This window comes from Caloenas nicobarica, chromosome 1 (genome assembly GCF_036013445.1).
Source record: "Caloenas nicobarica isolate bCalNic1 chromosome 1, bCalNic1.hap1, whole genome shotgun sequence".
Taxonomy (NCBI): domain Eukaryota; kingdom Metazoa; phylum Chordata; class Aves; order Columbiformes; family Columbidae; genus Caloenas; species Caloenas nicobarica.
Window position 1 is genome coordinate 4,012,059 of NC_088245.1, and position 26,335 is coordinate 4,038,393.

At 41.7% G+C, this 26,335-nt stretch overlaps 1 protein-coding gene across 2 annotated transcripts in view; it reads right to left on the reverse strand.

Annotated features, from left to right (window-relative positions):
- Window positions 1-910: 910 nt before the first annotated feature.
- Window positions 911-26,335, reverse strand: part of MKLN1 (muskelin 1) — a 108,386-nt gene continuing 82,961 nt past the window's right edge. For both annotated transcript variants that reach the window (XM_065636328.1, XM_065636338.1), the window contains exons 14-18: window positions 25,424-25,538; window positions 22,371-22,510; window positions 20,444-20,546; window positions 11,919-11,973; window positions 911-10,175 (exon numbers count right to left, since the gene is read on the reverse strand). In XM_065636328.1, coding sequence (XP_065492400.1) covers window positions 10,054-10,175; window positions 11,919-11,973; window positions 20,444-20,546; window positions 22,371-22,510; window positions 25,424-25,538 — 535 coding nt within the window. In that variant the 3' untranslated portion in view covers window positions 911-10,053. The remainder of the gene's footprint in view (window positions 10,176-11,918; window positions 11,974-20,443; window positions 20,547-22,370; window positions 22,511-25,423; window positions 25,539-26,335) is intronic.

The following is a 26,335-nucleotide window of genomic DNA, read 5'->3' on the forward strand; positions in this document are numbered from 1 at the left end:
CAAAGCGGGGGAAGGGAAGAAAAAAAAAAAAAGAAAAAAACAAGAAAAAACCCTAAACGAACAAACAACCCCCTCCCCAACCCCCCTCAAAAAAACCCCACCAAAACCCATTTGGTTTGATTTAAATATTAGAAGTCACAGAACCACAGACTGGTTGGGGTTGGGAGGGACCTCTGGAGATCATCCAGTCCAACCCACCTGCTAACGCAGGGTCACCAGAGCAGATCACACAGGAATGTGTCCAGGCGGGTTTGAATGTCTCCAGAGAAGGAGACTCCACAGCCTCTCTGGGCAGCCTGGTCCAGGCTCTGGCACCTCAAAGGAAAGAAGTTTCTCCTCATGTTCAGATGGAACCTCCTGTGCTTCAGTCTGTGCCCGTTGCCCCTCATCCTGTCGTTGGGCACCACTGAACAGAGTCTGGTCCATCCTCTGACACCCACCCTGGAGATATTTATAACCATTGATGAGATCCCCTCTGAGCTTCTCTTCTCCAACTGAACAGCCCCAGCTCTCTGTGTCTCTCCTCATCAGAAAGATGCTCCAGACCCCTCATCATCTTTGTGTCCCGTCACTGGACTCCTCCAGTAATTCCTTGCCCTTCTTAAAGTTGGCATTTTGCATTAGTCTGTGTTCCTCCCCAGTAGAAGTTTTTGCCACTGCTCAGCACACGCTGGATTTACAGGCCCAGCCTGCCCCTGATTTTGGGGAGCAGGATATTTTCTCAGTTGTTCTGCAGAGCAGACACAATACACCATGTTCACGGTTCCTGCACCACTGCTATGAGATCTGCACAGATGACTTTCCCATCCTCAGAAGCAAATAATGTTAGAATGAACAGACCTCAAATAGACACTCTTGCTAGCATATACATTTTTATTAAGAAAAAAAATGAACAAAATACATTCTCTCCTTATGTACATTACATACAACATAACTACATTTGTAGATATTCCTCATTTCACTCATTCATTTATATACAGCATGGGGCTTACATAACAACCCAGAAATTATCAAAGATTATTTATGCCAAGGAAGAAAATTAACACTCCAGGCTGAACGAACATCATCCGTTTATCTGTAAAGAAAAGGGCAGGATGTGGAAATCACCAGCGTCCAGGAGCGATGCCTGTGACCACCACGGGCTCAACACAGGACTAGTCAATATTCGACTTGCTTATTAAAACACGTGTGATGTTCCCAGCGTTTGTCACCCCCCAGACGCCCCTTCCAGCCCAGGGCTGTCTGCACCTCTGGGCTCAGCTCTCCCGTGGTCAAGCATTCGAGACAACAACTGCAGGACAGACACCAAAGGGAATTCAGAGGGACACCAGAGTCTGTGGGGTTGCTGTAGAGATGCAAATGCTTCAAGTCGGATGCCCAAACAGAAAAAAAGGGTCAAATTCCAGACAGGGAGAGGACAGTCACAACTCCAGGCATACAAAGGTAATGACCAGTTTTTGGGGACCACGTGAGGGTGTAGAGGACAAGATAATGAGCACGGAAGGTCCAGAAAATGAAACCACCACACCGTGTAGTGCTACGCTAAGAGTAGAGGCAACAGCTCGAAGAAACAGCTTGAAAAAGCATCCCTGACCAGGTGATGGTGTCCAGCCACCCTAGCGCTCTTTAACCCCACGATATCAATGCATCGAGAAGAGCGAGGTTGTTTCAGCAGTTTCAAAGTACAACAGTCAAACAGAAGATGTTTACCAAGACCAGATCCTCCTAAAATGAGGTAGGTTGCATCTCAGCATCTAAATGTACAAGACGCACAAGATCACCAGCCCACACAGATGGGAACGTTGTCTCCCATTAACCAAGAACGACCCAACGAGCTTTAATTTTCTGCCCTAAGCAAAGTGGTCTGCAAGGTTCAGGGCCTTCAAGAGTGCCATGAACACATTTGTTTGTATGATTAAGCTCTTTTCTCTTGCTTTTGGTCATCCCCTCATTTCCTGCTGTGGAGGAGGGTCTGCTGGAAGACACAGCAGAAAATACAGCTTTAATAAATAGTAACAGCTACTAATAACGAGGGTGCTGTTTTCTTTTCCACTACCCAGCACAGCAGCTTCTGAAGTGAAAAGTGTTTTGCACATCAAAACATCTATGGGAGGAAGGATAGGAATGATGAGGAAGAGATGAAGGAATATTCAGCCTCTGCTGCTGCTTTGCTTTCCCAGTTTCCACAGCAGATGAGAGGGGAAAACGAGTCAGCAGCACAAGAGGTATCTCCTCCACGGTCAGATAAAAGTCTTCTCCAGGGCCATATTTCTCTGCACTGCTTGGGGAAGGAAATCAGGCTGTCACCCTCTGAATAACACAAATTACTGCAGGGCAAGGAGAGGGAGAAGGATCAGCCAATGTTCAGGCTGGACTATTCGCAGTGAAGTGATTGACTTGCAACTGAGAAGGTTCAGGCTGATAAAAAAAAAAAGATCATTTTCCTCTTTTAAGAGCTGAGGCTTTTGTCAAGACTTAAAAAAAAAAAAAATCACTTTTCACACACTGCAGCATTTTTCTATATAGTGAAACACAAAGTAATTGATTGAATCCCTTGGGCAGCTAGTTACAAAGTCAGGATATTTAAAGTGTATTTTCCCATCATAGGGGAGAAAAACCTGTCCACTGGTATTTGGGACGTGGAGAAGACGGCAACCATGGAACCACTGTTGTGGTCTAGCCTTCCTACCATCCTATTAATTAAAAAGCAGCTAATCTCCCTTAATCTCACCAGCAGCTTTCATCAAAAGGCTCAGAACACTTTCAGGTTTTAACAGCCTCTTAAGGCTGCCAGACCTTGGTCTGAGAGCTGATTGTGCTGCACAAACTTCAGTATGAATAATGAATAATTTTTAAGCCCAACAATTGCTGCAGAGGGACTGGGAAGAAGAAGAAAAAAAAAATTGTATTACTCTCTCTGATGTCTTTTTGGGGCGGAGAGGGCCAACGCTCAAGGTGAAGCTCCGAGGACTGGAAGATCCTGGTCTTACATCACTTCTGTTCAAAAAAGAGCCAGAGAATTCAGCTTGCGTGAAAAAAAAACATCAGCTTTAAATAGCAGACCTAGTTGTTAAGTCTCCAAAGTCCTTCCATGAAGACAGATCGCTTCTTAAACACACCACTACATTATGCCCAAGCCTGTTTCTCCTTCCTGTTCCCTCTGCCTTGCTACACTGCAGGAATAAACCAAACGCCGCAATTACCAGCTGTTCGCCTGCGCTGGATTATGAAAGCAGGTGGCAGAACCCTCGGACTATTATTTAAGTGAACTCGAGAGTTGGTATAATCCTCTTCTGTCAACCACAGCCGGGGTGCCATGCAAAATAAACCCCGCTGAGACAGGAGGGAAGGTTCACCGCAGCCCTGAGCGCGGTCACGGAGGGGCACAAGTAATAAATAGGTTTATGCTGCAGCGTTACACCGATGCTCCCATGCTTCCCTGTCCTCACCCTGGAGGAAGAACAGCCCTTGGGGAGAAGAACATAAATCACAAGGATCCTCCCTGCCTGTTTCAGAGGCAGTTTTGCAAAGGAAGCAACTGGACTATGATAACACGACACGGAGAAACTGATGCCTTGTAAGCACTGCATAGCTCTAACCTTTAATTCTTCCCTCTGTTAAACTGAGGGAAAGTGCGAAGGCACAGCATTTTAATAGCAGTGAATAGAGAAAACAACAGAATAAATGGGGGAATACCCAAGGAACCATGCCCTGACCATCACGCTGGACAGCTTGTATGCTACTGCTAGATTTTTCCTTTCAAATTAGTAGCAAAACTAAAAATCTAACCTGGTAGAGCCGGTTTTGAGCTATTCACTCACCCTGCTTTTCCCGGGAATGAACTGCAATGCCACGCTAGGGCTGAACAGTCGACTGATTTCTGACAGCACTCAAACACCTACAGTCTCCGGGTCGGCAGTAAAAGCTGCACTGACTTACAGCAAACAGCTGGAAGCCAAGACAACGTGTACCTTTGTCTGCACCCAGTATAAATTAAGATTTCATAGTACTGAAGCGATGCACTGACAGCAGCTTTAAGCAAGTCTGTGGCTGTAGATATTTGGGAGCAAAGCACCAAATTTGGGTCACAGCGAGTATCTGGAGTTCATCACCAACAAATCGAGTTCGAATATATAAAAGCAAAGGAGACAGGAGCCATATGTTACCTTTAGGATCTGTGCCTGGGGAAGATGCTGCCTTGCAGACCTCTATACCTCAGCCGTATTTATATACAGCCCCCGCAACCACTATATTCTTCAGAGCTTTACATATAGAACCAAAGCACACGTGGATAATCCAAAACTCCATCCAGTTTTTTGACCTCTGCCAGGAACACCAGAATTCTACCAACTGGGACATTTTCTTGTGCGGCTCCCAAATGGCAATAAGAGGGTCATTAACTGGTTTCCACTCTGAAACTGCATTCGGACCCACTGCCGACAGATAAAAAAACACCCACATCTGGAGCTAATTTATCCAAGTGCTGAGCCATGTACTATTATCACAGTTCCAGTACAGCAAACCTATTTTTTTCCACGCCAACTTTTCATTATAATAGAAGCTTTCAGTAAAACAGGGGGTTTGCCTATAAGCCATTACCGCAACTTGAATAATTTCCAGCATAGCCTTTTCCATGACAGGATATGATCAGCTCTACCATACCCAGGGTGTTTAGATACGCTAACAAGCTTCTGACAGAACATTTACATTTTGACAATCTATCCAGCTTATATACTACTATCAATCTATATCAAGTCATATAGTTATTCTTAGACTCTCACAAAATAAGACCCTTCTCCGAATTATCATGTGTACCTATTAAAATTGGCAAAGCTCAGAGTTTCTACAATTTTTCCCCTCATCAGAACAGCAATATATAACTTTTTTAAACTGGGCCCACCTCTGTTTCTGTAATAACTACAGCTATAAAACAACACAAGTACTTCCAGAGACATACAAAAAATTTGCTTTTACTGTCAGGACTTCACTTGACAATAGCCAAACATTCCTTAGCTCTGAGCCAACCACAACTAATACGCTGAAATTCAAAGCACACACTGGGACTCGAGGTTTCACAAGACATTTTTCCACTTCTGAAAACAAAGGTACCGAATGGGAAAGTATCAACAAGTTTTGCTCTTTTCCCCAGAAGCAGCACAGCACTATATACACAGAATTACTGCATGTACGGAGATGTAGGAACACTCAAGTTTAAGGTTGGCAGAGCTAATTCATACTAAAAGTTTCATTCAGTAAGCTCTACAAAAGTATTTCCTTCTCAATACTGATATACAGGAGGCAAGAGAATTAATAGAGTTAGCGTTACAGCTACCTGGCACCTCCCTGCATTTGAAACAGGCGGCATTAATGCTAATTTTTGTTACAGTAAGAGCAGCAAACAAGTTTTAAGTGTTTCTCAGGACACTGCTCTGAATTTATCCCTCACCAGCACAGGTTTGCAAAGGAGGGCAAGGTCAACACACAACTTCTGTGACACAGAAAAGTCCCTTCTACAGATTTTCACGCACCAGGAAAACGATTCAGGAAAAAGCTGTTTGCAAAGCCCTACAGAAAACACTCTTCCAGAGTCATTACTCTGCTTTGGAAGGAGTCTCTTCTGAAAGAAGAAACAGCTAATGGAAACCCTGATGCTTGGGGCTGCTAATTAAACAAATAGATGAAGTTATCACAATCTCTTGCCACCAGGCCCGTACCGCTGCAAAGTGCCTGCCCTCATACAAACAGAGAGCCCTGATTAATTTGCTTACTGACTCCTCAATCATCACATTTTCCAGCTAGGTTAATATAATCTGTGATGAAAAACTTTCAGCTATTTAATTTAAGCCTGTCGCTGCGTCCCTATTTCAGTACAATCTTCATTATACGCTCTTTAGGAAAGTTTCCTAATTTCACTCTAGTTGCTACTGCACAAAGCAAAATGTGTTTGAAAAATCTTTCCAACTGGGTCTTCACAGATTGATTTTCCAAAATGAGAGCATGATTTTGCTGCTTGATCTTTGTGGTAGGAATCTCCAGCTTGACCCCTGAGCTAACACATACCAAACCCCGGAACATTTATTTACACAACTGGGTATTCACAACCTAAATCACAGGTACATGATGCTGTCCAGAGAAAGGGCAAACCGAACTTTTCTGAGACAAAGTTCTCCTCCCTCGTTATACTCAGCAAAAGAGATGCTTAGGAATAAATACATCACAAATGTTATCTGTAGAAGAGCCAGAAGAGGGAAAACTGCAACTAATTTTGATAACTGCTTTGCATCACAGTCCACGTCTCCCCCAGGATCAATAATAATTAATGGGATCCTCAAAAACAAGGGCAAGTAGTGGCTATGGTCTCCTTGTTTTTAACAACATCATTTGAAGTAAGTCCTTCTGCCATGTGTCATAAGAAAATGCGTCAGGTCACATTGTGACAGTAGTTCTTGCTTAGAGAAGGGATTCTGGGAGAATGGACTTCTGCCTCATGACTGCTGTGAGGGGTTGTGTAAGACAAACATTAAGAAACTCAATTCTTCCTAATCCAAGTGACCAACAACCGAATCCGAAGGGCTTTATTTCTCCAGGAAAATGCGTCACTTGATAGAAAAAACTTTGCATAAAGAATGACTTCGTGATTTCCAAATCTGATCTACTGAATGTTACTGTAAGGGCAACTAAGCTGAAGGCCAGTACCAGTGAAGAACCAAACTCATGGATCTCAAAAGTATTCTTTTCTTTTGAAAAAGAGCTAAATCAATAGTGAGCTTTTGATGTCTGTATCAAGTTTATCCCACCCTGACTTCCTACACTTTTGAAAAACATACTAGCACCTGGTAACTGTGGCTTTAAAGACCCCAGCCACCATAAGTGCATCCCTCTCTGACAGGTAATGATGTTTTCTTCTGCAATACCTTATTTACAAGTTAACACATAATTTAGAGATAAACCACCATAGTGCAAAGATTAGGCAGCGTTAAATCCATACACAAAGTCACCTTATAAACATTATAAGGGAAAGGTAAATATGTTTGTCTTGTCTAAGCTAAAAAGTTGTCTCTGCTACAGCCTGCAAGCAATAAGGGTAAAGCTCAAAGAATTCTCACGTACAGCTTGTATATTTATAACATTGCAAGCACTGTGCTGTGAAACATCTTCAGGTGCCTGCTTTCAGACCAAGTGGGTCTCTTTTCTGTTTGTACTTCAGTATTTCTGTAATGCTCACATCTAAAGCTTTCCTGGAATATCACTAGTCTGTTTAAAGATCTGCAAGTAATTAAATTCAAACTCTCCCTGTATAACTGGCTTGTTTTGGAAGGAAATTTCTACTTCACTGCTCTGAATTTTTAATTAGTTTTTAAATTGGGTAGTGCAGCATACACCAGCGCAAAGAAATCATTTAATTTCGACACCTAGTTTTAAGGATTCAGAACCAGGGAAGACTCTTGGCAAAGCCACAAGAAACCTTCGCTTTGGATTAACCTCTCTGGCCACAGGGTGCCTCTGCTGCTCAACAAATACTCCCCACGCTGAGCAAAATCATTTCTGCTGGTTTAATCACCAGCTGTAATCCACGAACTGTACTCGGCGCGAGCCGAAATCGATGTGCTCGGGATAAAGGCAGGTCAATATTTGATCATCCTGAAGTGCTCTCGTTAGCTGGGGTTGTCAGTCCTGCAGAAGCAACGTTCGCCTCGCTCAGACAAATCAAGTCATTTACGCCACACTACAAAAAAAAACCAGAGCCAGGCTGTCGTGCTTTGCATGCACCCCTGACGTGGAGGACAATGAGTTTGGATCTAATTTCTGCAAGACAAATCAATCATTGCTCATTCGCAAAGCTTTGGGCATTCCTAAAACTTCTGCTGTCTGCTTGTCGGGGCTCCTAGTCTAGTTGTGTTTTTTGGGTTCAGCCCCACACGTAGTCGTCAAAGATGGACGTGTAAAAGTTTGCGAAGAGCTTGGTTGGTTAGAAAACAGTCACAAAACCCAATTAAATCACCTGACTGGAGTTGGAGAATAACACAGGTGATGAGATCAAGTGATAAGGGAGCACAACAGCACTAAAATATTAAGTACTAGAGGGGATGCAGCATTTTGGCTGGTTGCATTAAAACTGCTCAGTTCCATCTCAATGGAAACAACACCTCAACGGGAATATTCCCCTGAATAGCACCATCACCATCTACATTCGTACCATAGAAGCTCTACTTTCACTAGTTAACGAAGCATCAGCAAAGGTAGCAGGTCATCAAGCCCAGCACTGACGTAAAACTTTCCATGCCACTGGGGGGAAAAAAAAAAAAAAAAAAAAAAGAGCGATGCTTCAAAGAAACAATTTAATCAGATTACATTTACTGCACTACGTAAGGAGTGGATTCTTCCACAGACAGCTGATTTGCCATCCACTGAAGTATACAATGTCTAAACACTCTCAAGTTACAGGTTACTTAAAAAACACTGTATTTGTAGTCCTCCCTGAAGACGAAGCAAAGCCCAGCCTCTAACATCTCGTTCCTTTCTAAGCGACTGAACGCTCGTATGAGTTTTTAAATTTATTTCTAACGTAGCGGGACCACAAAAGTCACACAAAGAACATGATAAAGAGGCAACACAACGCAATCAAAGCAAGCAGACACTCGAGCTCTGAAAAAGACACTTCACTAACTCTTTATTTGAAGAGTCCAAATCATCTTTGCACACACAAGACTTCCATCGAGTTCAACAGGAGCCGCGTAGCCACAGCGGGTGCAGCAATGATGCCCTATCGGCATGAACATTTCTGGACATAAAGCTTTGCAGTCTCATATAAATATTTACATCTGCCAGTTTGTACTGAACACTCCGACACCAAACGCGAAAAGTTTCTAATGCTGGGTACGCGTATCCTTCATTTCACTTCATAGTGCAGCACCAAGCCCTTACCTTATTTATAAAGAAGGCTTTCAGCAAGGAATATATTTTATATATATGCATCAGCTTGCTTTCAAAGAGATTTATGCTAAGAAGGCCTCCCTCACATTCAGATGTGGGTCTCAAATGCATTTAAAAGTGAATGAGCTGCACTATACAGGAAGGAGAAAAGCTGTTCGGAGCAATCCTCTTTACATTTACACATCGGCAAACGCACACAAGAAGCGTAGGTGCATGTAAACAAAGACAATCTGCTTCAGAAATCCTACACCCAACGCGGAGTCAGGTTGCAGAGGTTGGGTGTACGTGCAGTGGAAGACCCAGTTCTGCCGGGCTCTGCGAGGACCTACCCGGGTTCTCACGGGATGAGCACGGCAGCGAAAACAGAACCGTCCCCGAAAAGGGTCCCGTTTTCCAGCAGTTTCTCCGAGGTTCCCACTCGCCTGTTGGGTCTGAGTGGAAGGCTTCAGAGAACGGAAGATAGTCATTTAGGTATTTAACGTTTAGACCAGATATCAGATACAATAAGACAAGACTGTCAGCCCGATTCTGGGATGAGCAGAGGGGTAATTTGGAACATGTGCTCCCCTTCGCATGACGCGCTGTGATTACAAGAATCAAGACACATACATCACTATTACCAGTGTCCTGCCACCGAGTTATTCAGCTGCTGAGGATGGAGTTGTAGGATTAAACAATATATCATGACTAGCTACAAATGAGCAAAGAACAACCTCCCCGCCGCCTTTCTCAAAAAACGCATAATAAAACCCATCATCTTTAATTCCAAACAACCCACAAACCTCAGTCGTCCCCTCCAGGCAAAAATGATCACTGCATGATTGGGTTTTATTTTTTTTCTTCTTTCCCCCCACCTTTTCATCACACATTGCTAACTCAAAATCCAAAGTCAGAAAAAATATATCTATTTAGTCAGAAGTACGTCAGTTGCATTTTATTAACCTACTCCAAGGAAAAAGCTTCAGGGATTCACCATACAAGTATAAAACCCCTTTCAAACACCTAGGGGTTACTATATTACTTCCTCCCAGCAGTCAATCAATGCAGTAAAAAAAAAAAAATTAAAATACTGAAAAATGGATGCTTTTCCCCTCTTCCACGTGTCCAGTGATTGCTCCGTTACAGCGTGATGAGGTCTACCAGGTTGCCTTTAGGAGGGGTCATGTTGTCCGGAAAGAAGTTGACCAGTGTATCAAACAGCTGAGTTCTCTGCGCGTACGTGTGGTCAACATCGGAAAATCCTGGGGGAGGAAGAAAAGGGGAAAGCAAGTCAGTGCTCGGTGCTTTAAACGCTCAGTTTAGCTGTGGAATATACCAGTTGTCCGTTTGGGACAGAAGTATTTGCTACTTCTGCCTCAACTAACAGGGCTGCCAGCTCTCCGTCCCACTTCTATTTATATATACACATGGAAATCGTGTCACCCCAAACCAACACTACAATCAAAATGCCATAGAAAGTAATAAGCAAATTATTTTCGCCAAGCTCACTGACAGTCCTGAAGAAATGGGGGAAGCAAGAGTCCTCAGGGGCCTGCTCTGATGTCGCAGAAAACAAAATCTGTGTAGTTATTTTTATTTGGTGCCTCATTTCTTCCGTCCTCAGGCTTTTCCTCATTATCTTCACTACTGTCTTAGACAGAACTGGTACTCGTATTACTTGCGGTTTTTCTTGAGATAAGCTCTGCTGATGGCAGGAGTCCCAAATCAGAGCTGCTATTTAATCCCTGGACCTGCAGGGATGACCCAGGCAGCACCGTGGCACAAGGGTTCTTTGCAAACTAGTTTTTGTGAAGTGCTGCCTCCCGACAGGGGAGGGTTTAGTCTGCAGCAGCACCATTGTTTAATCCAAAACCCCACACTTAACCCACCAACAGTAAGAACAATAGAGCGAGCGTACAACGATTTCCTCTGCTTTGTATTACTTCCATCACTGGTATCTCAAAGGAATGTGTTTTAATTCAGTGAACTCACTCTTCGGTTAATCAAAGTCAACCAAGTTAATCAAAGCAAGGAGGACTTGGGTTTTTTGTTTTCTTTTTAGAAGCACCACTTGATGCCTCCTATCTGTAAAGCCAACCTCTGAATAAAGTATTATTATATATTGTGTCAAGAACTAATTTATCTTCTGTAACACTTAACACTAGGGAAAAAAAAAAAACTTTCTGAAACTTGGGTTTTCCTCCTTGAAAAAATTAATCTTATAGCATTAACTAGATAACGTTTTCCAAGCCACACAAGCTCAGAAGAGCTTCCTCATCCAGCAGAGCTGACACTGCAGGGGCTTTTATCTTCCTTAGGTTGGGAATTACACGTCCATCAAAAACTGAAGTCATCCACGCTCCTAGCAAGAGCTCGGTAACTTGAGGACGAGACATCATTACAAGAATATAAGTTATGCCTACAGCCTCCCTATAGCTCGCCCAGGATTAATCTCTCCACCATTTAAAAGAGCTAACTGCACAGAAGAGTGAAACAAATTATGGCTTTGGCTCAGGACTCCTGTTTCCAGCCCTATGCGCCACTGTTTTCCTCACTCTTGACATTCTGCCCGAAGAACTAGTTTTGCAAAGAACAGAGCGAACCAAACTACTCCAGGAATTGCAGTTATCACAGCAAACAGAGCCGTAGCCACGCTGTGAGATTCCAAAGCAACGTGACAGGAGATGCTTTATTCTGACCAAAGCTCCTGTTTATTTGGGTAACAGTGAAGCGCCGGATGTAATAAGACACATAAAATGATCCTGGGAGGCATGGGTTTAAAACCACCAGTGACAGAGGTTTTAAATAGGGGCTCAAGGCATTGGACATTGGTCATTATAAATAATCTCTCAAATGTCTATGTGGTGGCACTTTGCATATTGAAACTGAAAAGGGCCTACACCATTCGTACGTGCTATAACATTTGATGTGAAAACCACTAGAAACTAACAGTAATTATCAGAGGGAAAATACTTAGTGTAATTCTTCTGATACACAATACTCACCAAGAGTGGTGAAATCTGAGCCAGACTTAAATAACGCGGAGGCAAGAAGCTGAAACTGCAGAAAAGGAGGTGGAGGGCCAAAGAAAGGAAAAAAAAAAAAAAGGTTATTAACTGCACAGAAAAAAAAAAAAACAAAACACACCAACAAAAGATTCATAGAAGTCCAAGAAGCTTTAGAGTTGTTGGGTTTTCTTTGCACAATCCTTAGAACCACACATGAATAACAGCAGCAGACACTTTCATATGAGCAATACAATTTGTCACTTTGGCAGAGCAAGTTGAATGTTTTTTCCTAGAATTAGAACAGCGTTAATGCAATGAAAGGTACTTGACCAGCAGCCCTGAAGCTGAGGGGTTTTTATACATACATTTTTGCCTCTCTGGCAGATATCACAGTACAGGAGTAAGGTAGAACCTCTTCCACACAACAACATTCCCAGGGGTGAACATGGCAGAGTCTCAGTGAAGAAGGATGAGATGGCACAAAAACAGGGTAACGGCTACAGCGCAGCATGAACTTTTTGAACGCAGAAAGCTTTAAATGCCAACAACCTTTCTGAAATGCCAGAGAAGCTCATATCTCGAGGTTAAAGCAAAAAACGACAACAAAAAAAGTTCTTTGCTTGGGAACATCAGAATCAAGAGTAAAAACGTTTTCAGCAGCACATTCACAGTTTTATTCTCCCTTCATGTCTTACTGGTAGATGGTGAACACAGCATCTTCCTTGACTGTTTTCAGTTACCCAGGTTGCGGCAAAGCTTAGTGCTTTGTCATGTTTCCTTAAATAATTAGTTGATCCATTAAAGGCTTATAATCTTATTTCTCTTATCTGTGTGTCTTTACAGCACACAGCCCAAAAGAAAGAAGGAGGGGGACAAAAAAGCAGAAGAGAAGCAAAATATGTTCAGGGAAGGAGTGAGAAGAACAGCCAGGAATTACATATCCATCAGTTTAATTTCAGTGTCAAGAAAAAAATGGGAACGCAGACAAGTTGGAGGCATCTAGGAGTGGAGAAGGTAAAAGTAGCAGCCAATGTGGATTTGGCAACAGCAAGTCGTATCACAAACTGATTTTTTTTCTACAAAACAGCAGGCCCTACGGACGGGACTTGGCAACAGACATTGTCCATTTTTGACTTTCATAGGACTTCTGATGCATTTATATGATATTTAAAGCAAATTATCAAGGTATCACCTAGATTAAGCTAACAGGGAATGGCAAATAGGTGAAATAACTTTCCTGTGGGTAGCCGCCAATGGTTTGACATCAAAACGGAGCCATGAATCAGAAGTGATTCATCTGTGCCCTGGGGTCAGCATCATTCTGGGTTTCCAGCGATAACCTGCTTGACAGAACAGGACACGTTCGCCGAGTCCACAGACCACACACCGCGCTCAGAGAGGCTGCCAGCGAGGGAGCAGACAGGCTGCAGACTGTTTTTCCATTTATCCAGTTTACAATGATGGAGCAAGGAGCAAACCGCTAGGGCCAAATGCAAATCAACATAAAAACTGGCTATATAAAACAGGCCGGGGTACACAGGCTGTGTGAAAACACATTTAGGAGTTACAATAAAGCAGCAGCATCCTATTGCAAAAATGCACGAAAAGGAGCAAGATCTTCAAATAAATCAAATGCTCCTGCTGCTATCAAGGCTCACAAGTCTCATCTACAATAAGGCAACCACTTTTGGATGCCCTGTATCAATTAGCAACATGTGAGAGAAGCACTAGAAAATTCAAGTGGTCTGAAAATCAAGCTCTAGAAAGAAGGTTCAAAGGAGTCAGGGTTGCAGAGCCTCCGCAGAAGAATGTCCAAGGACAAAACTGCAAAAAGCTACAAATGTAAAAGGCTGCTACAAAAAGGTAAATCTACAACTAAGTGCAAGAAGCCACAAAAACACTTCAAGATCAGTTTCAATAGGACATCAAGGAAAAAAAAAACAAAAAACCAAACAAAAAACCCAAACCAGTCTAAAATAAGGACTATAGTGCACTGGAATAAGTTTGCACCTTTTTGGGAAGTTATCACAGAAGGTAGCACTAGGCGTATTTAAGAACAGGTTAGAAAGATCCAGGACTGGCAAACTGCAGAACAGAGGGAAGAGGTTGATTAAGCACCCTCTTGAGTGCGAGGTCTGGTTATATAAAATCAAAAGGGATTGCAATACTGCACATGTACCTCACTGCTAATGTAACTTGTAAGAGCTTCTTGGCTCCAAATCAGCAACGTACTTAAACACATGCCCAGCATAAACAGCTCCAAAAGTTCCAATAAAGCTGGTGGGTAAATCTGTGCCGCTTCTGATAGCAAAGGCCGTGTCCTGGCCATCATTCCCTCCCACACAATTGCCTGACAGGCCTCCTGCCAACCCCCTGGTAGCACATGAAGCTTTTGTTGGGACGAAGCGGGTGCCACATGCTTCGAGGGGCTCCCCTTCCTCCCCCAGCAACGCTGTGAACAGAAATCAAGCTGTGCTGGACGCTGGGTCTCAGGATGCCCAACTAAAGGACCGTATAAGGCAGGATCCAGCTTGTAAATCGCTGAAGTGAGACCAAAAATCCCTTGGAAAGACCCTCTGCCAAGTTTTCCAGCCTCATCTGCACTGGGCATGATGGATTTTTGTGGCTACGAGTTTCTTTCCAGCTTCATGGGGAAGGAGCATCTTACTTCCTTCACTGATGACACTGCGTTTCAGTTAACCTTGAAGTTCATTGTTTGTTTTGAAATGATAGTTTATGTATCATCTCACATTTAAAAAGCACTTTCTCACAGAAAAGTCAAGCACGTAAGTTAAGAACATCAGTTACGGGAGCCTAAGCTGGTTCACTCTGCATTTGCATTACAATGCCAGCAAACAGCGTGATGTTCTCCCCTAATTTTTTCCCTGAATACACAGGACAGTTACTGCTTACTCAAGACCAGGTCTCCTACACACTGTTCACAGCACATTATTTTCTTCACAAAGCTCAAACTCTGCTCTAAAGAAGGAATTTCTTCATCAGTTTTTCTATTGCATTAATTGTTATCCTAACACATAGCACTTCAAATCCTGATTAATTTTGGGTCCCCTATTTGAAACAACCAGAATCTGATTTTTCAAAACACTTAGTATTACGCATCTTCTTCTCAATTCTCTTGCAGCCAGAAGAGTGAAGCCCTCGAGCAAATCATACCTCAGATCTCTCCCATCAGGCACCAGAATGAAAGACTCAATTAATGACCATCTAGGAAAAATGATTTGCTTAACGTCACATAGCAACTCTGTTACAGAGGCAGGACCAGAATTCAATTATCTAGCAGAAGCATCCAACTGCTTTAATCACCATAACACCCATTTTCTTCTAACAATCCCTCTGGCTCACTGGCTTCATCCATTCCAAATTAAGCCTCCATTCAAAAGACAACAGTTCCCTTCGTTATACAATTAACTTCCCTCTTGGAGATCCAACCCACCTTCTGAACTTGAACAGGGGTTCCTTAGAGATAAATATGTCTGTTTAACTAAATAGGGCTATTTTGGTTATATATCTGGCTTATTAGTTATATACACATGGCTGACTAATATAAGGTCAACTAATATAATCAACCACATTCAGAGAGAAGCTAAATTAAGACTATCTGGGTAATATTAATTCTGGCATATTCCAACTTATGATCTCCATGTTTCCAACATTACTGGTTCTTTCATCAGTTGTGGGTGTCAAGACGATGGACCAGACTCTTTTCAGTGGTGCCCAGTGATAGGATGAGGGGCAATGGGCACAGACTGAAACACAGGAGGTTCCATGTGAATATGAGGAGAAACTTCTTTCCTTTGAGGTGCCAGAGCCTGGACCAGGCTGCCCAGAGAGGCTGTGGAGTCTCCTTCTCTGGAGACATTCAAACCCGTCTGGACACATGCCCGTGTGATCTGCTCTGGTGACCCTGCATCAGCAGGTGGGTTGGACTGGATGATCTCCAGAGGTCCCTTCCAACCCCAACCAGTCTGTGACTCTGCGTGTACTTTACTTCAGTTTCTACCTATAGCAACAACAACAACAACAAAAAAGGCGATCTTGCCGTGTGGCAACCTACGCAACTTTTAGTATATTTGTTGCGTGCCTCTGCCCTTTGTGCAAACGAAACAATTACCATGAAGGAGGAATGAGTAACTCCTGTTTGGGATACCCCGCAGGTTGTATGAATCAGACATAATTCCTCTTCCTTAACGTCTGTACAACGAGTGCTCAGATCACAGCGTTCAGCAGTTTCTCAGCTTTGACCAGGTCTGTTGGGTAGGTGCCTCGCAGCGTAGGCTCAAAGAATCAGCGAGAGGCTCAAACGATTGAGGACAGAGCCGTCAACAGCTGAAATTGGGAAGGCTGAACGCTGTTTTCGTAAAGGCTCCTTGGCTCCAAAGCCGCTGCAGCACTCAGACTCTGAGGCTTTACCAAGAATCACAGCAGGACACAGAGAAGAGAAGCACGCTTTTCTTCGCTCTTTCTTAGAACTATTTTTCCCATTTGGGCTTCAAATTTTCCTAGAAATATCGGTCTGATGAAGACTCAAACAACACTTTTGGGCCCCGGCTGGCTTTATCTGGCAAATGTATTAAAGACAAGGTCTCAAGAATGGAAAGTATGAAGCAGTCTCAAACAGGGGCCTCCAGCCTCAGTCCATGAGCTGGTCAGGCCTCAAATTGGCCTCCAGGTCCTTGCTCTTTCTCCTGCCACGTTCCAAGCAAAACATACCGCAAATTTTACTTGCACTTTGTATCTGTTTTACAGCGATCAGAGGACTGAGCTTCACCAGTAGTTGAATCTCAATCTCAATGTACGAAATAATGTTATTCTCCTTTACTTGGGCAGCACTGGTCATTTTTTGTATCGTCTCAATTTCTTCTACAGCCCATTAAGTAGCTGCAAAGTTCTGGGTGTCATTATTCCAGTGTTCAAAGAATAAAACCTTTAGCCTTGAATAGGATCTACTGATGCTTTCGTGCTTTAATATCACCTGTTTTTTCCTTGACACGAGTACAGAACTTGGAATTGATTTTGATTTTCTATTTTGACCACCCTTTTATCTTTAAAAGCCTCTACTTCCAAACTACCACCAAATGCACATCTGTGTGGATATGACATTAGAAGAACATCCACGTCACCAAAAAATTTTACACTAACAAATACCAGTCTGTTATACAACTTTAATCTCTCCGTGAACTAGAATCCACAGACAAAGTTCCACGTGCTCGGCGGATCTACCTTCCTTTACATACAGTGTCAGAGCTGTTCATCCACAGCCAGTGGAAAAAAAACAACAACAACAACAAAATTTACTGATCTGAATACACTGAACTAACTGAAGACTGAAGAGGTTTAAAGCAATTTCAAGCAGAATCACAGAGAACTGGATTTGCATTTGTGGGCAAATGCAGAGACAGAACTGGCATATAGCTTGTGGCTACTAAAACAAGCACCGTGCGATAGCTGTTACTTGCAGGCATCTACTTCACTTTAGAATAATCAAAAAGGAAATAAAACTTCAATCCTATTACCTATTAACATCCCTAAAATTCAGAACAAAGGAATGAAGATCTGAGAGTATGTTCCTCCTGTCAATCATTAATGCTACTTTAAACAAAACCGGTTACTAATAACAAAGAAAGTTTCATGAACAGTCTGTTTATTTTCTTTGGCATCCAACCCAAAACAGCTGAAGAGACTTGCCTAACAAAATTAGAAGAAATTACTTCTATTATAAAGCAAGTAAGCCTTACCTCAAAGAGAAATTCTGCTTGCAATACTATATAACACTACCCATATCTAAACTATAACACGTGAAGCCATATAGACCAGTCTCCAAGAGAACCGTAGCACAAAGTTGGGGATAAACCTATTCATTTCAGTCCTTCCTAAATTTAACAGTTGCCCTAGAGAGAGGGAAAGGAACAGGCAAAACCCAATTCCCTTAATATTTCTCACACTAAGAAGCTTTACGACGCTCAATGGCTGTAGCCAGCACAAAGTAGCCAATCAGATATATAGCCTTTGATATTAATTAAGACGATCTCGCCTACAAATAAAGACAGTATGTAGGTGTCTGGGCTGAGTGACACAATCAAACTGGTGCTTGAAATTTGAAACGGGATCCAAAAAGCCTGCGTCAGTCCTCTGGAAAGCACACGAGCTATTTGAAGATGTAATGCCAGAGCGAAAAGCCAACTCGATGCGATAACCGGAAGGTAAATTGACGTCAACTGGAAATACACCCAGTCAGTACCAGCGCAGTAACTGGCTCTGTGCCATATACCTGGCAGATCTGTTCCAGCGTAAAAAGATTTGGGAGTTCAAGCTTTTTGACCAGCACAATTGAAAAAAAAAAAAAGAATAAAAAAAGGCCAAACAAAAAAGCCTTCCAGAAATTGTTAAATGATTGTAGGAGACTGCTGGAAGGCAAGCTTTACTTATGCTGAACGACATGCATTGATCCAACGGACCAGCACGACACAGAAGTTACTGAATTTTGTACAGATCAGGTGTTAGGTCTGCAAAGAAAGGATTATAGATGAGGCTCTTAGGGATACAGTTTAGTGTTAGATTTAGGTTATGGTTGGACTTAAGGGTTTCTTCCTACCAAAATGATTCTATGATTCAGAATATATTCACTCAGCTGGACTGAGCCACCTGAGCTCAAACACTAGATCACTAATGTGCAGAACACTAGTATGCTCTATAAAAAGGGATTTTTTTTTTTTTTTAACATTTTACTCTATTTCTACCTTGTATGACAAAACTACTGTTCTCCAAAATCTCAAAGGAGTCCAAGCAGTTCGGTAAATTCTTCACTCCCACAAGGTGGTCAAGTCAAATACTACACAGTGAAATGAGAATATCAAATGTAGAATATTACAGGATTTCCTATGCCAGATGTGCACAAGGTTCCTTTGGTCTGCTGGTGGCAGTAGGCAGCACGAACGAAAAGGAGTTTGCTGGTTACACCATAAAAGCTTTCTGTTCAGGCAATAAAAAGGCCCAGGCGCTCATGAGACATAAGATTTCTTCAGGAATAACTGGTCAAAGAGAGACACAACCCTCACAGGCATGATGGGGCTACCAGCACGCAGGTGTGACACGGAGAAAAAGGGAGATCAGAGAACTCAGGACATGATCTTATAGTGGGTGGGATGGAGAAGAAGAGGAGAACAGAGCATCAGAATGGTGGTTGTGTGTTACAGGTTCAAATAAGACTAGGAAAGTGCTACCACACCGGGAAGAAAGGGCATAACTGGGCTGAGCCCCCTTAAAATGCTGCATAGGGGAAAAAAAAAAAACCAAAACACAACAAAAAGCCTTTTCTACCTGAAGAAAAGCAGAATTAGCTGTTATTTGTCTTTCCCATGCTAGAAATGGCTGGGATGTAAAGCCACTATAAATGGGACAATTTATATGATAAACCATCTAACAGAGAACTTAAAGGCACAGCACTTAAACATTTTATTGGATCAGATGTTTATAAAGGCTAAACAGAACTTATGACAAACATGATCAGTTCCAAGATCCTGATATGAGTATTTTTTCTTAACTCTAACCCTACAATTCAATACTGCGCTTATGAAGGCACCATATTCTCCCCCCAAAAAACTTTTAGTGTCTGTATAATGATCTTTTCTCTATCTGAAGTAATAAGTTAAAACCAACAGATTAAGTGATTTAATCCAGAGACTAAGCATAGAAGGAGTGCCCATTCTCCAGTTTTATAAAACGAGCTGTCAGATCACTTCCAAAGTCACTAATGCAAGGAGAAGGGAAGAACCATGGTCTCTTCTTCCTCGTCTACCCGTAAAAGCTGAATGATTGTATATCCAGCTGGCTGCCCCGCGTTCTGTGTGGAAATTAATGGCAGAGTCAAATCAACCACCTTATCTGACACTTCTCACTATTTCTTTAATCCTTTTTGTAAAGTGACACGTACTGTGGTAATGGACTCAAAACAGGAAATGGGAATAAATTCTTGGAACAAATAAAAGAACATGCCTTCTGGATCGTATTCAAAAGGCAGAGGAAATAAGAGTTTAAGGTTAGCGAGCAGTGTATATATACAAACCACTTCCAGAAATACTTATCTAGAGAGAAACCTCTTTCCCTTCCCTAGAGCTATTTAATATTGACAAGCCAAAAGGCACTGTGAATAAGAGTTTCTATCCACTTTCTACCGCACAACCAACTACAGACTTGTGGCATTTCAGAGAGTTTACATTTCAATTAAAGCTCCCAAAATACACACCAGTACATTGGAATTAAAACAAAAGCCTAGTCTTCACCATTACGAGTACAAAAGCTATTTTATCTGGAACTACAGTCGTAAAATGACTTTCTAAATCACTATGATCTTTAGCACGGCAAAATTTATGATATAACAAAGTGTCATGCACCTGCAGAGCTTTCCAAACTGAATAAAAACAAGGTTTAAGAGGCTTAAAGCTAAACTGTGAGCACATGGTTTACATTTCTTTGTAAGTAAGAAAAAGGTCTCCCATCACTACCTCTTTTGTCTCCTCGGGGTCCGAGTGATCCACAGTGACATACAAATCATTCTGCAGGTACTTCAGTGCACTAAGAGGGTCAGTCTGAGCTTTTTCTTCAAACCTGCAAAGAAGAGACAGAAAACAGGACTAAGTACTACTATTTCTACAAAGAGCAAAACCTATCAAACAAGGCTTAAAATTATCTATTTTTCCCCATCACCTGTCGAGTGCAGGATCACACTTTATTTGTCATTTTCTGAATCGCCAATACACAGCATTAAGCCTTCCCATGAAAACAGCCCAGACAATTCTGGATTCTATAGATGAGGACCCTAAAAACCACGTTCTGTTACTTAACTGCCTTGTAACAACTACCTTGCACAAGATATTTTCTTCCTAATATATTTCAATTACTTTTAACAGGGTATAGCTTGTCAAATCGAAAGAAGTCACACTGAATAGATTCAATCATATTGGTGGTTTTTTTTTTTGAGTTATCCACTTGGCTATTTATACAGCAGTAGACGCCTGTCACCCAAATTTTGAAATTGTCTGAAGATGCAAGTTGTTGAGCCAGTGCATGGAGCACAAAGACCATGTCTGTTACCTGATGTGCACAACATTTTGGTAATTAAACACAATTTCTTCCAAACATTTGCATCAAATTTCTTAGATTATATCGCCATGCTCCAGGGAGCTGAAGTACCTTTAAAAAGTGTCACCATCAACACCTTGCTCTTCTGTGCTTGATCAGTTTGGCTCTGCTATGGCTAACTGGTACTAAACAGGGCTCTGAGCAACCTGAGCTGGTGCAGATGTCCCTGCTCATGGCAGGGGTGGACTGGATGAGCTTTGAAGGTCTCTTCCCACCCAAACTATTCTATGATTCTACGCTTTTGTGAAAATGGACCCCAATAAACAGGAGTGCGGTACATAAACCCCAACCATCTGCTGGATGAATTGAAGCCACACTTCCTTCGAGTGCGATTTAAGCAAACAAAAAGAAGTAATCCAGAGCTGTCTCTGGAGGCTGTACAGCTGCATTTGCGTACAACCACACATGGGTTTAATAAGCCCGCCAGATTACTGGGCAAGACCTTTATTTGTTCTTGTAGGTATTCACATCTATTGCATGATTAATCTGTCAAAAGCCTGATCCAGCCACAGGGATTGCGAGATGAACGCAGCAATTTGCTTGCTGCCTCAGAAATAAAATACAATCAGTAAAAACTAACCTCCAACTCTTGGCAGAATCTGATAACAAAGTATTCTCAGCAAGAATGCAGGAAGAACTATTTATTGGCTTCAAATAATTTGCTGGGTCTCAAAAGGCTGCCTCGCTGCTGCAATTTCTTGCCTAAAGCAACACCATCAGCTTGATTTTAAAAAGCTGTTGCCCTAAATAGCAAATACAAGGCAGCTCTGAAACATCCAGAGCGCAAGCAGCATCACGGCTTAGCTGAATTCTGCGTGAGATCTTTCAAGTGATTCCGAATGAGAACCTCCGAGGACCTCGGCGCGGTTGAGTCTCAGATGTGCAAAGGCATCCACCCCCCAGACTTCACCAGCATCCTCACGAGCTGTTACTATCTCCTAGCACCGTGTTTCAGAAACACACTCCGTTTCTTTGGGAGGTAACGGTACCAAAACACAGGTTGATGAGCGGCAGAGTGAAAAGAGAATCTAAAAATTCCCCGTGGGTCCCCGCACAATAGTCAGATTTTTCTAGTTTTAGAATAACACAGTAAAACCAGAATGAAGTTAATTTTGTAGTTTAGCCCTGCTCTATTGCTTACTATTAAAGTATTTAAGTTAAAACCTGCACACCATCATATAACCAACGAATTAACACTTCCCAAAACAGTTTACAATATATTAATGTTTTAGAAACTTACAAGAAGACACACTGGAAAAGAAAATTGCAGAACATCTTTTGTTTCCATACCTGTGCTTTCTGATGAGGTATTTGCAGTGTCTTAGCAGATATTCCTTTGAAGGTCGACAGAGCTTCAGAGACCAGAAATCGTCTAATCTCATCTTTGGAGAGCAGGACTTGCCAGGATTCCCTCCAAATAAGTAGTGAACCTAAGCAAAGCAGATCAAAAAGTTGATTGCTTGTGTACATCTGTTAAACAAAGACTATTTACTATGTCAGCATCTTTGGAGAGGTTTATTCCAGAGGGAGAAAACTCTGTCTTTTACACAAGCTGCTCCATCTTATTATTAGCCTTACTTTGTCCCCTAGGAGATGAAGAAAGTTCTCTTACACTGCTTACATTTTAAGATAATAAAAAAGCTGCACCGTTAGAACATCCCTCTAGCAGATTCCTGAGATATTTATCAACAAAAACCAAAACCAACAAACACAAACCATGCGATCTCTTTCTTTAAGAACCTATGAGCATGATAAATCCTTAAGCATGTAAGCTATGAGCAGAAATGAAGGATATGAGCCAATTCTTGAGGCCCCATTCAAAATACTTGATGCAAATAATACTCAAACTGATGGATTGCCAACCTCTTCTCCAACCTTGTCCTCAAAGATTCCAAATTCTCCTTGTCATGAGAGGCTAATTAAGGCATCTCTATCAAGCCCTTCTCTAATTTGGGAATGAGCAGATTATACCCATATAATTGTGAGATCACTCCAGCAATTATCCATTTTCTCTGAAGATGAAACACTTAAGCTTGTAAGAAGGGCTCAGAAAAAAAAAATTCGATTTTGTAGACTAATGCTCTGGCTCCAGTCAGAGTGCTGTTGGTGAAGCTGCACTACTGAAGCACCACAGGTCAGACTTTTCCTTGACTCAAAGACCATTATCTTCCCCAAAAACAAGGGCCACTGCCAAAGCGAGTGGGAAATCCTACAGCTGATCCAAGTGACAAGCCCAGTCCAGCATAATTCTGGGAAATGACCAACAAGCCTGTGTCCCCACATGTCCCATAAACTCTGCAGAGCCTTAATTTGACTTGTAGAGAAAAGTACTTGTCAGGAATTGGAAAAGGCTGCCCAGGGAAGTGGGCATCATCTCTGGAGGGGTTTAAAAGACACATAGAGGAGGTTCTTAGGGACATGGTTTAGTGACAGTGTTGGGTTAGTGGCTGGACTCGATCTTGAGGGTCTTTTTCAAACAAAATGATTCTGTGATTACCATGGCCTCTGGAAGGGCAGATTTGTCTCACCTCAATACAGCAGCCTAGCTACAAGACACTCAATATGTTACCTGGGCACTAAGGAGAGAATTAACTGAATGAGAGCAAAAGAAAAAGCCCAAACTGTAATCCTAAGAAGAACAGATGAAGAAAACACCAATCTTATTTAAAATCAGAAGTCACAACTATGACTGTGATTGTCTTCAAAAAAAGTTCAAGCAATCCTGAGATGCCAGTCACAGAAATACTAAATATACCTGCATCCAAAATGCCTTTTTTTTTTTGGGGGGGTGGTCGAGGTAGCTGAAATGAAGTCTTTAACAGCCGTTCTGATAATTTCAGGATAAAACACCCCTGAAGTGCAAGGCTAGACTTACAGAGAGAGGTAAATCTCAAGAAAAGTGGAAGTGTCAAAAAAAGGACTGTATTTCTTCACTTCTTTTTTTTCTTCATATCATTTGGCATCACAGACTCCAAGCTTGTTGATATTAAACAAGTCACCAAGGGTCTTCACATACTGAGGTTCAAGAAGTCCAACAGGTCACCTTTCTCCTCCACTGTTTTAAAAATAATCACTCGAAACAATGTATTCTGCATCCCACTGATGAAGGCTCTCCTTATTTATATCAGAAGAGTTTAGAAAGGTCACTTGAACAGAGGTTTCTAAAAATAAGACTCTTCAAAACAAGTACATCAAACAGCTCTTCAGATAAAGCTGGGCAACTGCCATGATTTAGCAACCTTCACAGTAACTTATAAAATACTGCTCTGAATTTCATAGTGCCTTACACTTAGAAGTAAACCATTAAAAGCAGAACAATATTTACTGTCCAACATGTCTGTGATGAAGACAAACCATACAGAAGTTACACCTATTCCTCCTCAAAACCCCCCTTATCCCCAAACTTTTGGGCTAGTTGGGGTTCCCATATTTGATTAACATCCCATAGAATGATAAGACTGAAATATTTGTCTCTTTCAGTTCAGACTGCTTCAGACTAAAAAAAAAAAAAACATTTAGAAAAACTTTAATTGCAAAATATCTGTGAAAGGTTAAGTAAGCATGTCAGAGTAGTTTAAATTCATTGGTTAATGAAGTTACAGTAACTTAATCCGTGGATTTGTGCTTTATTGATTAATATCCACAGAGCCCTAAGTTTACTGAGCAGTCATGTATGCTACAAACAATTTTAAGTATATTTAAGCATCAACATGTCCATTAAAGCCAGTGCTAAAGAGTAACGGTTGCTTCTGACGTGCAGTGCAAAGTAAGGCACCTCTCCTGGAGCAGATCCTTAACAGCAATTAGTGCATTCAAAGACACTTTCTCCTAGAAATGTTGGTAACTCTGACCATTTAGTCACTAACAGGTTGTGAGATTAAGTCTCTGAAAACAATGAACAAAGCTTCAGGTGTTTTTAAGTAGAACAGCTAGGAGCTGCTTTGACAACTTCGTAGAGGTTTAGTATATCCCACTGTCTGCATTTTGATTTCTTCTAGGACAGAGGTGTCCAATTCATTTTCACCGGGGGCCACATGAGCCTCATGGTTGCCTTCAAAGGGCCAAATGTAATTTTAGGACTGTATAAATGTAGGAAAATAAATGTGAAAATGAGTTTGGCGCCGCTCATCTAGAAGCTATCATGTCTACTTCACATTGACATAAAAAGTAGTTTATCACCTTATTTCAAAAGATCGTTACGTTAAATGACAGTAATCCACACATTAACACTATACAAGAAGCTATATTCTTTGTACCATCTTTGAAACAGAAACTACACTGGATGAGCAATAAAATAATAATAATAAAAAAAAATCACTGTATGTGTGTCTGGACCTTCGTACCTTGTGCAACTCATCATACACCAGTTGATGGGCAAACCTTGGGCAGGGCTCCTCTTCCTGAAGGCTTTTACCTGGATTCTCTTTTGCTGCTTGGTCATTCTTATAGACACATGACCTGAAATACAAGGCAGCGAGTAATTATTAGTAGTACCTATAGGAAGCAGAAAACGTTACTTAAAAGCTCTAAGGTAAAAAGCATCAATTTGAACTGCCTGGCATACAACACCAAAAATTTTCTTCTGTGTATACTGTCCTCTATTATCCCACCCCCTTTCTTAGCTCTACATAGAAACTCATCCAATAATCAGAGGTCATCTTGCCTGAACACAGTCCTCAATCGCAACTTAAACAGGAAAAAAAAAAAAAAACTAGAAAATTTTATGTCATGAACTTTGAAAATATCTTTGGATGCTTCGTTATTTGGTGGCAGAATTGTCAGCAAGAAGTATTTTTCATTATGGAGAACACCACCTTGGATACAGTACAGCTACAGACCACAGACTATAGCAAAGCCAGTATTTCAACCACTGATTTCCAAGCAGACCTTATTTGTAACAGAAAAAAAAAGTTTTTACAGAAAAACATTCGCATCTTTCAAAGTGATTGGCCCCACATTAGAAGAGACCTTCAATACAAAAACACTGCCAGCTCTGGAAAGGCACTGACAGTCCTGGCCTTGAACAGGAAAAATGTCTTATAATGGTTCACTTCCCTATATCCCCCCACCTGCCTCCAACAAATAAATTCATATGATTTCTCTCCCTCATTTGGCTTATTGCCACAGTGTCTCTAAAGACTATGGGAAAAAGGTGCCTCAAGGGAACTCTGTCTTGAGCATCACCGTTCCATGGTTATGGGAGGTTACAGAGTTATCTGGGAGACAGGATCATGTAGGACTGCTTTCTAAAGAAA